Genomic DNA, 17,246 nt, shown 5'->3' with positions numbered 1-17,246 from the left:
TTTAAAGTTGTACTTTTGCTTAGATCAATAATAAGTGCATGAATATACACTTTCCCACGTTGAAATAGACGTTAAACAATATTTTAAGAACATGCAAAATATTTTGCAATTTGCTTAACCCCCCCCCCCCCAAAAAAAAAAAATAAAGAACATGTGACAAGGATAATAGAAATTCAATCCGATGAAGTAACAGTTATTTCTTTAAGATTTTAACTTTCCTTTTTTTTTAATATTTGACTCTTTGAAATCCCAGAGACATAAATAATGTTATTTATGTCTCTGGAAATCCTATTCATTTAATTTTTCTCTGAAATACATTTAAACATGTAGATGAATTTAAAAAAAGGTTGATTAATAACAACATCAATAAACACAAAATGAAAATGGTTATATTCCGTGAAAGATTTCTGCTCCCCCCCTTCCCTTCCTCGTTGTCCGTATAAAGGAAGGGGAGTTATCTCTCTTGCTAGATGGCAGCAGCGTCGCCAAATTACATGGCCGACATCGGACTCTCTTCCTGTTTGTGATCTGCTATTACAATGAAACAGAGAGAAAGTAAGTGTTAGCACATTTCCATATGTGTCGGTATTCACGGGATATTGGTGAAAGTTTTGATATTTTTTCATGTGGATGATAGTGCTATTGATACGGAGGGTTTTTTGTCATTTAAATCGCAACGGTAAGCAACAGGTTCAGTGAAACTTGAGGATTATTATGGCCTCATATTCCAGGAAGAAAAATTCACAAGTATTTGTATTGATATTGAGCATGAATGAAAATATTTATCATATATCAGTGTAAAACTTTGTTCAAGATTTTAACTGATTGGTTGGAGATGTGGAAGACACAATTTACAAGTCAGTCAAGAGTAGGTTTTGTTTTAGTTTCTCTTCCTTTCGACATCACTACAAGACACATTTGATGTGTATATTTTCGCCTTCAAAGTCTTATGGTCGTTCATCTCCACCGATCTTTGAATTGTTGTTTTTTTTCTATTTGTTATGTGCTCAAATTATTAATAACATATAACTTACATTATACATAAAAGTGTATTCATTTATGGTGCATATTGTACATTATGGTAGGTTTGAGTGAAAAGATCAATGCACATGTTCTTGTTTATAGAAATTGTCTATTCAAGAACATTTGGTATACAGGTAGCGATTTTACCTCATTGAATTGCTATGCATCTCATCCTGTTAATCCCTTACATGTACATGTAGGTAAAATGTATATACTTTAAGGCTTGGTAGCATCATTAGTCACAATCATAATATGTCATGTTTAGTCAATAGGTATGCATTGGTATTTCTGAATCTATCTACCCTTTACAAACATCTGATCATGTATAGATGAATTGATTATTTGTTTTTATTACATAGAAAAAAAAATGCACCAACAAATGATTAAACTATGTGGTATTTCATGAACATCATCAAAATATACATCATCATGTATTGAAAGCTTACACATATATTATATATCCCAATTAAGATGGCTTTCAGAAAGTTAAAAGTTGAAAGTTGTCTTTGGGTATGAAGTTATTACAATCATGATTTTGTATGCTTTTGTGTACATAGATCTATCATTATGCACTGTTACAGTATTTTCATTCAACCATTTGCACATTTCATTTAATGTACCGACCACAATAAACCAGGTATTCTAAAGAGGATACACATGCTAGCTGTATATAATGCAAGCATGTTTAAAATTAGAAGTTGTGACTTGTCTCTTGACATTTGTAAAAATTCATGTCTTCATAGACATTTTAAGGTTAACAACAAGTATTTACAGTGTAAACTGTTGCTACTAATATTTCATTCAGTGATGCATTGTTGAAATTCTGTATAATGCTTATAAGAAAATCTGTCAAAAAAACTGCATAGTTATGGAATATTGACTTTTCATTTTGTGTTACATTGACAAGGTTATTATCCGGAATCTTTTAAAATGAAACAGGACATAAGTTTATGATGGATATCTTTGAGATATGCTCTGGACTAGCTAGGTTGTTTATCTGATTAAAGATTGTCAAGTGGTCAAAAATTACCCATGTTAGTACATCTGTTATCTCTTGGAGATCAGACAAGGAAGTATTATTAGGTTTTTTTAAGAGGATTTACACCTGATGTACAATTGTTTCCTGTAGGACTTCCTGGTATACAACCTGGTTATTTCTTCTTTTTTTCTTTTTCATGCATAAAGGGGGGAAAACCTTGCTTTTAAAATGAATGAAACTGCCAAATTTTTATTCCACTGTGTCTCAGTGCACTAAGTAGTGTTCATGTTGTACTACTAGACATGAGCCTGGTTTTTGATAGCTTGTGCTGAGATTCTAAAGTATGTAGTCACGAAAAATATTTAAATATAGTAACATGGAATATATTGTCTTCTTGGTAAGTGCTTATTTAGCATGTCTGTGGTATTGCAATAAGAAATTATGTGAAATGCTCACTGTGTTCTATATAATTTCTAAAGTAGGGACATTGGGGGGGGGGGGGTGTTGGAGGAGAGGATCAGAGTCTGCTGATTTGTTGTCTATGTAAGAAGCATTTACTAAATGATTTAGCAGTTGATTTTTGTATTTTTGTTGTGCTACAGTTACATGTATCAAAAAAATATTTCCTTTTCCATTGCCTTACAAGCCTAGAGTTTAAGTCAACACTTATGGTAGATAAGATGATTAACGTATTGTTCATCATTTTAATTATTGTTTTCCATTAAGTGTTAAGTCATGTTTTAATGACACTGTAGGTTGTGTATGGAATGCATCATAAAGCCGTGATCAACAGATGACAATGCCCATGGATCAGAATCATCAGGTATGGTTTACATATTTACTATAACATAAATAACTCCAGTAAAATGATGATATAAAATAGGCAGGACCCAAAAGAGCATAAAATATGAAAAGGCTTTTACTGGCTTGATTATGTACTTTGTGGTGGTTATTGTAAATTTGTGGTTAAATTTCTGTAGAAGATTGACATATCAAAAGAGAGAGAGAGAGAAACAGTTAATGACAATATTAAGATGATAAAATGATAAAAAAATGTTGAAACAGTCCATTTCAGAAATAATGTTGTGTGAACATTTAGGAAGTGTAAATTTATTCTTGTTTTTTTTTTCTCACTCAGCAGCATCAAGAAGCATGGTCAAGAGGTACCCAGGTTGTGGCTAATTATAACTTTGAAGGATCCTCACCAGATGATTTACCTTTCAAGAAAGGCGATGTTCTCACCATAGTACAGCCCACTAAGGTCGGTTCAGTCGGCTTGTTTTGTGTGATTTTTTACCTAAACAGGTTAAAGAAAGACGTTTAAAAATTGCCTGTCAAAATATTAGTCATCCAAGATAAATTAGAAATGCTTGTAAACAGGGAAAAGGAACAAGTTAAAAACAACTATTTTTTTTACGATCAACCTTTTTTTTTGTGTTATTTAAATTTTTAAGAAATGTTTTAGCTGTTAGTCTGTCTTGTGTACAGTTAGCGTTTAGCCATTGATCGAGAAATTTTATTGTCAAATGTTACATAAAGATAGCTTTGAGAGTTTGCTTTGCATGGTTGAAGAAAAAAATTGAGTTGAAAAACTCTTTGCTACTAGAGGCTTGATATTTTTTCTGTGTAATGAAATTGAGTTTCCATGCCTACTGACCGTGTGAAAAATAAATCTTACAAATTACGAATACATTTTTAAAAAAGAGAACAGCAAGGAAGTTTAGGTAAAATTAGTTTTTGGAAGAATATCAATTACTTGTAATTTGAGTAACTTTAAAGATGATATCTGTAATTTACTTTGTTAAGGACCCAAACTGGTATAAAGGTAAAAATGAAAGTGGAAAGGAAGGAATGGTACCTGCCACATATGTACAGAAAAGGAAAGAGGTTCATTTACAGGCCATGCCGTAAGTACATTCGTCTGTGTGACTGTTTGTATTTTGTATCTGTATAGTCATAGAATATTAACAGGATAACAAATTGAAAAAAATTTGATATTTATGTTACAGGTCCTCATATATATTTTTGGATAATTCAGTCTCTAATGTTGCAGTGTTTCTTCTGGCGGAATCAAGTCGAAAAAAAAGCTACAATGCATCAACAAAAACATAATAAATAAGATAAATAAGATGTTTTTTGAAAAGAAATTTCAGGTGGGGGGGGGGAGGCAACTGAAGAGAGGAATATTTGTCTTAAAGAAGTTTTGTTGGGATGTCAGTTGCACACTGACAGGATATATAATATTTTGTCTGTTAAAAAAAAACCCGTCATGCTGCTGTTGTTTTCAGTTGGTATCATGGTAAAATTTCCCGGGAGGAGGCGGAGGCCCTGTTAAATGATTTCCGCGAGGAGGGCGACTTCCTGGTCAGAGACAGTGTCCACTTCCAGGGGGACTACACTCTGTCCATTTATTTCGAGGGCATGGTGGATCACTATAGAATTATCGCTAAACACAACAAGTTAGAAGTGGATGGTGGTGACTGTCTGTTTGATAACCTAATTCAGCTCGTTGAGGTACCGCAGCTAAGTCTTGTGTTACTTCGCTAGCTGGCACAGATCAGTAGAGAGGAAGGAAATAGGAAGTCCCATTTTTTTTTTTTGTGTCTGATAATCTGTTTGGCATGTGTACAATTGCTAGGGTTCAGTTCCAGTTTTAAACGGAAAAATGCAATAATTATTATGTCACCGTGATAAGAAGATAACCCTCTATTGTAAAATCAAAACAATTTTTTATTTTTTCTACCCCTGAAAAATTTCTGGGATTGTTACTTTTGAATGCTCCTCAACCACCCAACCTTAAAGAACAATAGTTCTGTCTTGATTTTGAGTTTCTGTCACACATGCATGCACCCAGTTTTAAAGACGATACACATGGATCATACATACATGTTATATGTTGGTTTTAAGTTTCCTGTTTTACAAAAAATGACTCAATATGGGCTGGCAACCTTACTGTACAGACTGGGTTATGTTAGCTGAGCATTTATTATGTTAACCAGGAGTATGTGGTAATTGCTAACATATATCCTTGATACTCACGATTTACATATTTCACACAAAGTGTGTGTGTTTGCGCTCTTTTCGCTCCAAAAATTAAAAAATAAGCTATATTTCAAATATGACATTTAGAGATACAATGCAATTTAACCTTTAATCCAGTACAAACCAAATTAATTGAATTGAATTTGTGAATTCAGTCTTTTTTAATTAGTAATAAGTGACTTATACAGACAGGATCTTGAGGGCGTTGTAGGGATAATTTCACTTTCTTTATCAAAGTTGATTACCCAAAAAAGCTTATACATGTATACCAGTAGGCAGACAAGTCATGTAAAACATGTATTAGGTACTCTGTGTGTGTGTGTGTTCGTGTGTGCGTATGTATGAGGATATAGGTTGCTACCTGTCCATCTCATTTGTACAAATTTGACCAAACCATTAAACCATGCCCATAAGATTTAATCTTCCACGAAATCACTATCATTTTATAAATTAATTGCACTTTAAACTCCGGAACTTAATTACACACAAGAATAGAAAATGATCACGGTCGTATCCTTAGTGTAAGAAAAATGTCATTTCAAGAATGTGTAGATGTTAAATATATGACAAGGTTTAATTTAAAAGACACTTGAGGACGTATGTTTATGTATTGATTGATATCAATAAAGTGTATGATAGTGGGATACATGTAAGGACAAGGAAGAGATTATAGAGATACGGAAATTGCTAGTCCCTGGGGGATGGACATGAAGTGATTGCCCATTAGGCATGGGCTTGTGTAAGAGACCGTCAGGTTGTGTACATGTATGTAGTATTGAGGTAGTCGTTTACAGTACAGCTAGTACATACTTAATGAGATGACTCAGGCTGTGGTGTAATACCTACCATAAGCTTTCTGTGTTGTTGTCTTTTAGCCAGAGCACTTGCTTTCTATACACATAGTTAGATCATTAGTCCAAGTCACTCCAAGACACATTGTTGTGATTTTAATGTTGTTTTCCCCAAACCTTCCCTGTGATTTATGATTTTTTATTAAGTTTTTGTTTTAAATTTAATTTGCCTTATTAAAGCTTGATGAAACAGGTATGATATCCTTGTGTTCAGTATAGGTATCAGAGTGAAAAAGATTTTCTGACAATGAAATTAATTTGACAGGTCTTGAATATTATGTATTATGTTTTTTTTTTCTCTGTGTGAAATATCAATCATCATCCCACAGCTTTAGAAAATATTTAATTCAGTACCTGGTACATGTCAAATCCAGTACATGTACTAGTGTCTAGACTTTAAAATGTTACAATATTCCTCGACACAAAATGTACAAGATCACAGTCAAATATACAAGAAACAAACACAAAATAAATTTGTTCCACATGCTTTTTAAAATTTTCTCTTGAAATAGAAATTTGTGTGAAATTAAGGTACAGAAAAAGATGCTCGTATCTGTTGTCAAAGTGTTGGAGGTGCAAGGACCTACTCAAAAGTTCAAGAAGTATAAAATAGATTTTTTGTGTTCTCCCACAAAAGTATTTTATTAGTTTATAGGTACTTGTGCTCCAAGTATACATGGGCGAGCAAGGGGTCTCTTTATTAAAATCTAAGGGCTTTTAGTGTGGTACTGGGAAAAAAATCCCCATAACAAGCGTCAAGTACATAATATGCATCTATTGTATATCTCATAATACAACAATGATCACAAAATATAAGTGCATTGTATGGTTGTGGGAGCAAAATACTTACTAAAAATGATTACAATGTTTATGATAGATAAAAGAAATATATTAAGAAGATGGAAATGTGTAATCCTTGGTGTTGAGAAAATTTGGTATTCACATTATAGCATTATAGTCCAAATATCAAAAATGAAAAAGAAAGGTGCATGTATGTTAATTAAGTGATATTTATAAGTATACTCATACTTGTTCTAGATTGAGTGTTAAGGTAATTTTGTAGAATGGGCTTCTTAGTAGTGTTGATTTTAGACTTGTGTGTGCTCTAAAAAAACTATTTCACGTCAGTCACTCACCATCCACTAACAAACCAGTCGCCATTAACGGGAATCGTCAATGTTGGACCGTGTCCTAATTATATACACAGCCATCAACATTTATATAGCAGTTCATTGGCATTGTCTTCAGTGGTGTTTTGTGTTTACTCCGCCTTTAGTGATATTTGACTTGCATGTTGCATGACACTGCATATGTTTGGTTACATTGTAGATGGTACCATGGCAAAATCGAGAGGAAGATGGCGGAAGACTTGCTCCATCCACGCGAAGATGGACTTTTTCTTATACGAGAAAGTGTTAACTACCCGGGAGATTATACGCTGAGTGTGTGCTACCAGAGAAAAGTGGAGCATTATCGGATTATTTATCATAAAAACCAGATGACTATTGATGAAGAAACTTATTTTGATAACCTTAATCAACTAGTAGAGGTATTTTTCTTCTTAATTTTCTTGAAAACTTCAAAAGTGCTATATCTCATGGAATTGGATCTTTTTCACCCTCTTTGCTCTTGTGCTTTAAGATATAAGCAAAGTATTTACACCTGAGAGAAACTTTGTTGCAATTTTATGGCCCTGGAGTTTGTCAGTGGGCAAGTTGTAAGAGAAATACCTTTGTTTAACTGGTAGGAGCGAATTGTAAATATTCCCTCATTTCCTGAAAGGTCTGAGCATATGGCACATCTTCCAATTATTATGCTCAACTTGTGGCAAGCAAGTGCTCCTACACACACAAAAATTAAGCTTGATGTTGCCTTAGTTCAAATGGACCTGAAAAAGCTTCAACAAATTGCTTTTATATTGAAACATGGAAACACTTTCTAAAGACTTTGATTTTAATGCTTTGGACAAGTGAGAGAAGATTGAAGGCCATTTTGAATGTGAATGCTGCAAGTGCATTCTGCTTAACTAATAACACAGAAGTATTTTCTGCACACATGCATTGCATTAATCAATTCAACCCTCGATCTTCACACCATTCATCCTTCTTTAAGTGCATATTTGTATTGCTGTATTGAAAATAACAGTAGTCTTATTGCATGATTTTGAAGTATATTTGTGAATGCATTATGTATTTCACTATTTGCTTGGAACTTCTCTGCATGGAATGTCAGTTAATCAAACAAGGTGATGATAGACAAACACAGAACTTGTGGAGATTTTCAACTTATGCATTATTGAGAATTTTGTTTGATAAGTTTGTTTTCTCTATTTTTATCATACTTTGGAAAAGCATAATGAGAGAGAGAGAGAGAGAGAGAGAGAGAGAGAGAGAGAGAGAGAGAGAGAGAGAGAGAGAGAGAGAGAGGTGGGGGAGGGGGGGAGCAGGAAAGCAAAACAATGGCTTTCATCAAAAACTTCTGTTAACTTTAGGGTAAAAAAATGTAGACAGATCACACAGAAACTGTGTAGGAAAGAGTCTGATCGTGGTAGCTAGAGGAAAAATATAATCTTATGCAACACATTAGGGTGTTGTTGTCCTGATAAGTATTCACAGATAAACCAGAACTGTTCATCAATGCTATCTCTCTCTTCAAACAAACAGCATATTATAACTACAGCTTTTTTCTTCCTCTCTGCTGGCTGTGTACATATTTTTTAACTCTATATTTTTTTAACCATTTTCTGTAAATGTATTTTAGTAAGTGAAATCCTGAAGGATTAACACAATTATAGAATTCTAGGAACAGGAGATGTATTTTTGATTTAAAGAGGAAATTTGAAATTGAGCTGAGAAAATTTTTTTTGTAAAGAACTTGAATTTTTTCCTTCTAATTTTTAAATAGCTCTCAGCATCAGTAAGCATATCAAGTTGATAAGAAATGTTGATATTTCTATGCCTTTTTATCGGGCTTTAACCTCTCTTCTTTGTTATCAATAGCACTATCAGAATGATGCCGATGGACTATGTACAAAATTAATACGTGCATTACCCAAGAAAGGAGACAGTTTCGGAGCGGTTCGGATCCAGGACTTCGAGGCCGGTGGCTGGGTGATACAGAAGAAAGATCTGCAGGAAATCGAATTAATTGGCAGAGGAGAATTTGGAGGTGATAAAAAATTGGGAAGCAGATTAGCTGCCAATAGATATACAGGTCTAATAAGATTAGAGGAGATACACTTGATAGATAGTTTACATGGGGGCTCGTTACAAGTATCAGCTGGTTCAGGGCTGGCTTGGATTAAAATACTGGCTACTTGATTCTATCATCAATGAAGTCCTGATTTTATTCACAGCATTTACCAATAGATATATACAACTGCAGATTGATCATTTGTCTGTGTATCATGTTTTTATCAGTTTTTTGTTAGTATTAAATATGAGTTAGTTTAATGAGGCTACGACTATGAATTGCTGTTCCAAGATTGCAAATTGTAAAACTTAGTTTCATGTATTATGAAGTTGATGGGACCAAATATTAAACTACTATAAGATATCTTGGAATTTTAAAATTATTTTTGATTATGAATGAATTAGAGGTGGTTGGGACTTCCAGCTGGCTTGGAAATATCCTAATGGAGACACTGAAGATCAACGTTATCATGTGCTTATCTAATATCAGTCAATCTCTGCCATATTTCTGTCAGTTCCCTGCCGCTCAACATTAATTGTCTTTTTTCAACTGTTTCAAGAACAGCTTCTAATAGAAAATAATTTATATTACCTCACACAATAAATAAATGTCCGTCATAGACATAATGCATTTAATTAAAAAAAAATTACTGGTACGTTTATTTGCAAGGGAGTGCAATTCTTTTCAGTACTGTATTTTTTTTTTTTTTTGATTTCATTGAAAAATCCTTTTCAGTAGTCAGCTTTTATGTTATTTCATCTTTTCTGTTAATTTTTTTTAAATGCCCGTCTCAGTTACGTAATTCAGTGTTTTTAATTAAACAAATATGAAAGAAAATGTACAAAGTACCCATTATACAATAGAATATTATGTGAGGAAAAAAAATGATGGGTCAATTCTTTTTCCTTTTGAAGAGGAAGTCTTTAAGAAATAATTGGTATTGAATGGTCCTGACAGGGAAGTGTAATTCAACCTCCAGAATTGAAAAATGAGACATATGACTTTTTATAGTTTAGATACACATTAAAGTTAATTCAAGCAAGAGCTTTAATATTAAGAATTTCTTGCATTTTCCGTTAGTTACATGTACCTTCAGTCACAATTTTTACGTGGATAGATATATTTAAGAGTCAAATTTTGAAAGATATGTGTGTGTCATTTAGTACACGGAACATTTACTTATTGAATAAGTTTTATGAAAATATCCTTTACTAGGAAGAAGGCCATGTTTTACAAAGTACCCTATATACTTAAAGTGACCTTGCAGCATTTTGTTCCTGTTGATATTTTCCAAGAAAATCTAAGCTACAGAGTTAGGTCTGCATGCTGAATTGGATCATAAAAAAAGAACAACAGTTATAGCAAGTATACAGGGTTATTTTGCCAAGTGGTATTTTTGCCTTTTTTCACTTGCAAACGGTTTTGCCCCCATCTTGAATTCGCCCAGGCAAAGTTGTGTTTAAGGGAGATAATTTGAGCCATTAGAATTCACTCAGTCTTAAATTTGCCTGTTGAAAAGGAGGATGAAAAGGGCAAAAACTTTAATGGGGGCAAATATTTTCCCATATACCATGTATACAGTATGCACATCTTTGTATAATAATGGTATAAAATACATTTGGGAGACACTCGAAAGCAGAAGATAATATATGAAATAATGTACTTGTTGTGATTTTATTTTATTTTAATGTTTTAAATGTTTGTTTAATTACTTCATGTCCCAGAAGGAGGCCACAAAGGGAATAATTTTCAAATTTTGAACATGTGAAAGAAATGATTGTAGATAAGCAGTGAAAGTTCAGAGTATTACAGTTACATCATTTTTGAATATGTGATTTGTAGTGATGTGGTTTAACTATCATTGAATCCGTTTGACATTTCACTGTTCCAAAAGGACTGGTTTTAATTTATTTATGCAATTTCGATGATAACTAACATGTAAATTAATTATTGTTTTTTATTCATTTGCAGATGTATATAAAGGTCTATATAAAAATCAGTTTGTAGCTGTAAAACAGTTGAAAGACCAAGATCGAGCAGCTCAGGCCTTTCTTAAAGAAGCTTCAGTAATGACGTAAGAATATAGTCTTACTTGAGAAAGAAAGAGAGTGAGAGAAATGAGTTACTTTATGATCTTCTTACAGTTTTCTTAAAGTTATCTCTAATTTATCTCCATGCTATTTTGATGAAATTTATTGTGTGAAGTACATGTATTTGATGAGGAAAAATGAAACTATATGTAAAAATCTACATTTTTAAGGAAGGAAAGGAGGTGCTTAAAAGAGAAGAAATTTTCAAAATATGTCTCTTATATTTTATTTGTAACTACTGGTTCATAAATATACGGTACTTGTATGTAAAAAAAAAAAGTTTTGAATATTTTTAAAGAACTTTTTACACTGATCTTGTCAAATATGTATGCCACACATCAGTTTTTGTTTTATGCTGTTTAAAAAAAAAAATAATTTATATTGTAGGTCATTACGGCATCCTAACCTGGTCCAGCTGATAGGCGTGGTCCTGGGCGACACGATACGGCTGGTGACGGAGTTCATGGGGAAAGGAAACCTCGTGGAATACCTCAGGTCGAGGGGGCGTAGCGTCATACAGAAAAAAGACCAGATTGATTTCGCTACGTAAGTTACAGGAAAGACTGTGTTCAAGTAAAGTCGATGGATTATTGTGCAGTAAATGATATACAAGAAAATAATAATGGATTTAGAATATAGGAATGTGCAGATTCATTGAAATAAGTGCCACTACTCTTCTATATTAAATTAGTTACAGACAATCGAGGCTTGTGTAAATACTGATACTGTTTTTAGATTTCTATCTAATGATTTTTATACAAGTGTATTAATTACATAATTTGTGATGTGATATTGTTGGATGAACATTATTCTATGAGCACTACTTTTTGTGGATATTGTTGTTTAGTCAGTTCTTCAAGAAAAATAAAGCATAAGGTCAAGCCATTGACCACAAATTAATGAAACCATGACACTGTGAAAAAATCCAGGAAAATTGATGCCCTCAAATATTAATGAAACCACAGTATCACAAAAAGCAAAATGTCAAGATGTTAAGGCCCCTAATTTACTGCACTGTCTGAAAGTGTAGATGTCATAGATTAATTTGTACATGTATATAAAAATCCCAAAGGTTTTCTGTGAATATTCATGCATGTTGAGTATGGATATCAACTTGGTACATGCATTTACTGTACATTTGTTATGCATATTTTAAAGTGTTTTTAAAATATCATTCACAGAGATACATGTGCTGCCATGGAATATTTAGAGAGTAAAAAATTAGTTCATCGAGATTTAGCAGCCAGAAATATACTCATTAATGAGAATAACACAGCCAAGGTAAGCTTTCAGAAATACTGCATAGGAGAATTACATTTCTCCTACAAGTAGGAATCTCATTTAAGGAAGCTGGGTGATCAACAAATTTAATAGGCGTAATATCTTCGTTAAATTTTGAGATATGATGTCTTTAGCTATGAACTATTATTAAGTAATGATAAAAGCCGTATATTTTACATTTAAAATTAGGCATTTTCCTATATTTTTATATAGAACTCTTCTTTTACTGGAGGTTAATACAGTCCTAAAAAAATGGTCATGACCATCGAGCCTTCTTAAGTGGGCTGAAGGGTTGCATTTATTTTTAGACCATTTAATCTTCTTTAAAAGACCCAGAGCTCTGTATGATGTACGATTAGGGAAATTATACAATTTTTGGAATTTTTTAAAAATACTAAAGGATAACCAATAGATAAAAAATCATATTTAAAGATTAAAGATGGATCTGATGGATACTTTGTAAAGCATCCTTAATGTTTATTTGCTCCATATATAGTACTTACCAAGTCAAAAGTATTTCCCCTTGAACTCATAGCAAGCTGGAGGAAGTATTGCAACAGCAAGGATTATTTCATCATTCAATACACACCAGTTTGTAACATGTATAGAATAGATAATTGCAGTGTAGAGATAAAATGGATTATTGCATGTTAATCTTTTTAAATTTTAGATCAATTGATAGAAACACCTTTTACATTTATATTGTGGAGTGAAAAAGATCTAGTTCTTTTCTGTTTATTTCTGCAGGTGTCAGATTTTGGTTTAGCCAAGTATGGAGATTACAGCACAGAGGGTGGAAAGTTTCCCATCAAGTGGACGGCTCCAGAGGCCCTCAAAAACAATGTATGTATTAAATAATATTTTTTTAAAAAAAACCCATCTGATCCTCACAGTAGAGGAACAGATTCAATGAATTGAAAGACCTTTCCTTCTCTTTCAATAGTTAATCAGGATGTGTGAAAATTGCACAATGCATTTGTTACTTACCTCTAAAATCTGTATGAAACATTTGATTTGAAAAGTTGCAAGTATTTTTCAGATTTAGTAATGAATTATCTCTCTTTGTACCCCCATCTCATAGAGATGTAAACTGTCAGTGTATTTAATTAATTCATGTATTTTTTTCCACAGAACTTTAGTAATAAATCAGATATGTGGAGTTATGGCATACTACTGTGGGAGCTGTATTCATTTGGAAGGGTTCCATATCCAAGAATTGTATGTATATTATTTTCATGTACAAAAACTGTGCAAGTAAACATTTCAAAACTTGATTATAAAATGAGGAGAAAATTTTAAAATCTCATTATTAATTTTATCAAAGATTCATTTGTTAAAATTTATGAACAGTGGCTATTGATGTTGGTTTTAAGGGTTTTCTTTGTATGATACATATATTATATCGAATGCAAGTTTAAGACATATGTTTGATAAACATGCTAGTTTTAAACAATTTCTTTTGCAGCCTCTTGCTGATGTTGTGATGCATGTTGAGAAAGGTTACCGAATGGAGGCCCCTGAAGGGTGCCCAAAACAGATTTACAGCTTGATGTTGAGAGCCTGGAATTTGAACCCCGCAGAGCGCCCCACCTTTAAAGAGGCCTTACAAGAGTTACAGAACTTGAGATCGACGACTGTTTAGTGTTTCTCTCCATGTACAGTGTATATATATATATTGACAATTCCTACATCTTAATAATAAGTGCTGAAACCTTAAATTCAACCTTTTGAAGTTTAATTATTTTTTTCAGTTAATAGATATATATGTGATTTGGCATTATAAAAAATATACTTTTTATAAAAGATATTTGGAAGTAGTTTTTAATTCATTCAATTTAAAAAAGCTGCAAGATGATTTTCATTGTTAAGGACTTTTTAATTTCTTCATAACTCTTCCAGGAGATTTATGTCTGTATGTTTTGAAGATATTGAATTGCTGTTTTAATGGTAGTGTATTTAAATTTCTGATTTGTTAGTAGAACAAGTGTTGATGAGATTGGACAATATAAAGTGTCAGCTAGTACATGTATTTGGTATCCTTTTTTATTGAAAAAAAAAGTTTTTTAGTTTTGAAGTTGATCTTCAATTTTGTTCAAGTTTTGTATATTTTTTTTATTATGTGTTTATATTTTGCCCTAATTATGTCAACCCGCCAATTTTTCCCCCTTTATTTTTCATTAGTACTTCAAAGTCTCAGCTTGTAAGATTTTAATTTTTTTTGTTTGCATTATAATGATTTGATATCTCTTAGCTTTGAATTCCATGCTATACATATACATTTAGATCAGGGTTTGAGGTGATAGACAACATTAAAACTTTTGTAACTTGATCATTTTTGGAAGAATATTTGAATAATTTTGGAAAGAAACCATTATCTGTTTTAAAGTTATCCAGAATTCAAATTATCATTGTAAATTTTAATACAGAAATTTTTTTTCATACAGTATGTAATAAAACATCTGTTTAACATAAATGGTTATCTAGATTTTGGACTTAGTATACGAACCTTATTTATATGATATTATAAAAAAATTGTCTCGTCAATATGAACCTGACTATGAAACCCCAGAAAATACACATTATATGTTACTGTATTACTATAGAACTTGGCAATTCTATTATGAAACAAGTCAAGTTTAATATTAATGAATTCAAAGTTTTCTCCTTCTCTTTTTCATCAGTGTCCATTGGTGTATTTATTATTTCTCTCTTTCCTTTGTTTCCTGTTTTTGGCTTACCTTGACAAATTTGATAAATTTGTCTAGTGCTGCTGAAGAAATCATTAATGAAAGGAAGGAATTCAATGCCAAAAGTGATAGAAAAAAATAACATAGTATTGATACATATTGATCTATTTGAATAAACTAATTTGTTTCAGAATGAAATGAAACCAGTTTTGAAACTGAGACTTTTCTTAATTTACTTAAAACATCTGTAACACAAGAGGTATTTAATTTTAAACTAATAGTAAACCAGCAAGAATTAATTAATATATTAATCATTCATATTCCATTCATAAGTTTTTGCTCTCTTCTTTTTGTTTGGTGTGAATGATGTGCTACATGTAGATTTGAGTTAAAAATGTTTGTTTCTTTCACCAGTATTTATATAAATACCTTGACGGTAATGTAAGAATAAGTGAAAGACAGTCTTTCGTGGTATTTTTCGATACCAATTATCATGATGCTTTCATTCTGTAATGAATTTCAATCAGTCATAAAGAAGTTTCCATCTGTAATTCATTTTGTATGATTTAGCAAATGCATGCACAACATGGATGTCATAGAACTATGAATAAATTGACGAACTATTATACTTGTTGTCAATTGTGAAATTTGTCAAGACTTCCCAATTTTTATATGTACTGTTTCACATGCATTTAAAAATACTATTTTGTTAACTCAAGAATAAATTTTGTATATCGATATGTACATTGCGTTTGCCTGAACCTTGAAAACATATCACATGTGCATGTCTTACTAGTAAAGCGCGATTTAAATTCACAGGATTTAAATAAAAACCCCTAATGTGTCCCTTAATGTAATGGGTAAATTAAGGGGATTTTTTAAAGATATTTGGAGCCGCTTCCCCATCTTGAAAAAAAAGAAACACAATATAACATGACTCAAATCTTTTCGATTCTGTAGTTTTTATTAGCTATACGTCAAGTATTTTATATACCTCAAAACTTCAATATGCTAAGTGATTTATAGTATGTTGGTGATAAACTCGGGGTTTTACTCAAAGGTGAAGTTTATCTTGCCTATATTTTCATGTCAAGTGCCTTGCCCACTTGTACTACAAATGAAGATGCAATGATATGGCTAAACCAACTCTTGCATAGAATAGGAGAATTTTAAACTTAATATTATAGCAAGCAGGTAGGTGGCAACCGGGGAGGAGGGGAGGGGGATTTCGTTAGAATATCAACGCATGAGTTCCCACTTTTTAGCTCACTAAGAAGAAGTCGGGGAGCTTATGCTATACCGTTGGCATCCGGACCCTTTCACCAACCTTGCATGGATGATGTGTCTTAAGATTCTTACGCACTTGACGGATTTGAATGCTGAATATGAGCCACAGGTTTTGGATTGCTGGCGGAGGTTTTAAGGTTTTGGGAGTTGGTTTAAGTTTTTAGAGCAGGTTCGCATGCCCTTTGATGACTGTATCAAAATTATTAATGGTCCTAAGTTTACCAAACTTGAATGGCTAGTGCATCTTGTGATACTGATGCACAAGCCTTGGATGCGGAATCTGAGCCATAGGTTTTGGATGCTGGAGGAGGTTAATGTTTTAGGAGTTGGTTTAAGTTTTTAGAGCAGGTGCCCCTTTTTAAACAAATGTTAGTTATTATTGGTTCAGTCTTTACCTTATTTGGATAGATGATGCATCTTGTGATACTGATGCACTCCAATGACCTTGATGCTTAATCTAAACCATGAGTTTTGGGTGCTGGAGGTGGTTGAGGATTTTGGATCTGGTCACATTTTATTTAAATGTTAGTATATAAATAGTGCCTGTTTTGGAGGGTTACAGTTGAAATTGACATCCCCGAGAAAACCATTATCAACCACCGCTTTGCTTTTGTTGATTGGTTTTCTAGGGGTTATACTGAATGTCTTACTTTGAAAGAAAACGTTACTGATTTTTAAGTTTTTAAGTTCTTTAGAAACGACGCGAATTCTACAAGGCGAACTGTTCGCGCATAATTTGCGTGCATGTACGTAAGAATTCGCTGTGTTACCCGCTGCATAGTGTGTTGCTAACGCTGAGGGTAATAGAGCGGAT

At 32.6% G+C, this 17,246-nt stretch overlaps 1 protein-coding gene across 7 annotated transcripts; it reads left to right on the top strand.

Annotated features, from left to right (window-relative positions):
• The first annotated feature begins 453 nt into the window (after positions 1-453).
• On the top strand, positions 454-15,771 carry LOC128176443 (tyrosine-protein kinase CSK-like). Of its 7 annotated transcripts, none has more exons than XM_052842793.1 (12): positions 454-555; positions 2,758-2,825; positions 3,144-3,263; positions 3,809-3,909; positions 4,291-4,516; positions 8,895-9,063; positions 11,059-11,161; positions 11,565-11,723; positions 12,359-12,458; positions 13,206-13,301; positions 13,590-13,676; positions 13,924-15,771. In XM_052842793.1, exons 2-12 carry the CDS (start codon positions 2,796-2,798, stop codon positions 14,098-14,100), a joined length of 1,368 nt encoding a protein of 455 aa, XP_052698753.1. In that variant the 5' UTR covers positions 454-555; positions 2,758-2,795; the 3' UTR covers positions 14,101-15,771. The 7 variants fall into 7 exon arrangements, with proteins under 7 accessions (XP_052698753.1, XP_052698756.1, XP_052698749.1 ...); XM_052842796.1 differs by lacking the exon at positions 4,291-4,516 and adding an exon at positions 7,225-7,444 and having other exon boundaries at positions 3,141-3,263; XM_052842789.1 differs by having other exon boundaries at positions 3,141-3,263.
• Positions 15,772-17,246: the final 1,475 nt, after the last annotated feature.

This window comes from Crassostrea angulata, chromosome 3, assembly GCF_025612915.1.
Source record: "Crassostrea angulata isolate pt1a10 chromosome 3, ASM2561291v2, whole genome shotgun sequence".
NCBI classification, from domain to species: domain Eukaryota; kingdom Metazoa; phylum Mollusca; class Bivalvia; order Ostreida; family Ostreidae; genus Magallana; species Magallana angulata.
Note: the sequence above shows the minus strand (reverse complement) of the source record. Positions and strands in the feature narration are given on the sequence as shown.

Coding starts and splice junctions, on each gene's coding strand:
- LOC128176443 (XM_052842789.1), top strand. CDS start 2,796: ATGACAATGCCCATGGATCAGAATCATCAG. Junction 9,064..11,058: donor TGGCAGAGGAGAATTTGGAG/GTGATAAAAAAT, acceptor ATTCATTTGCAG/ATGTATATAAAGGTCTATAT. Junction 12,459..13,205: donor ATGAGAATAACACAGCCAAG/GTAAGCTTTCAG, acceptor TTATTTCTGCAG/GTGTCAGATTTTGGTTTAGC.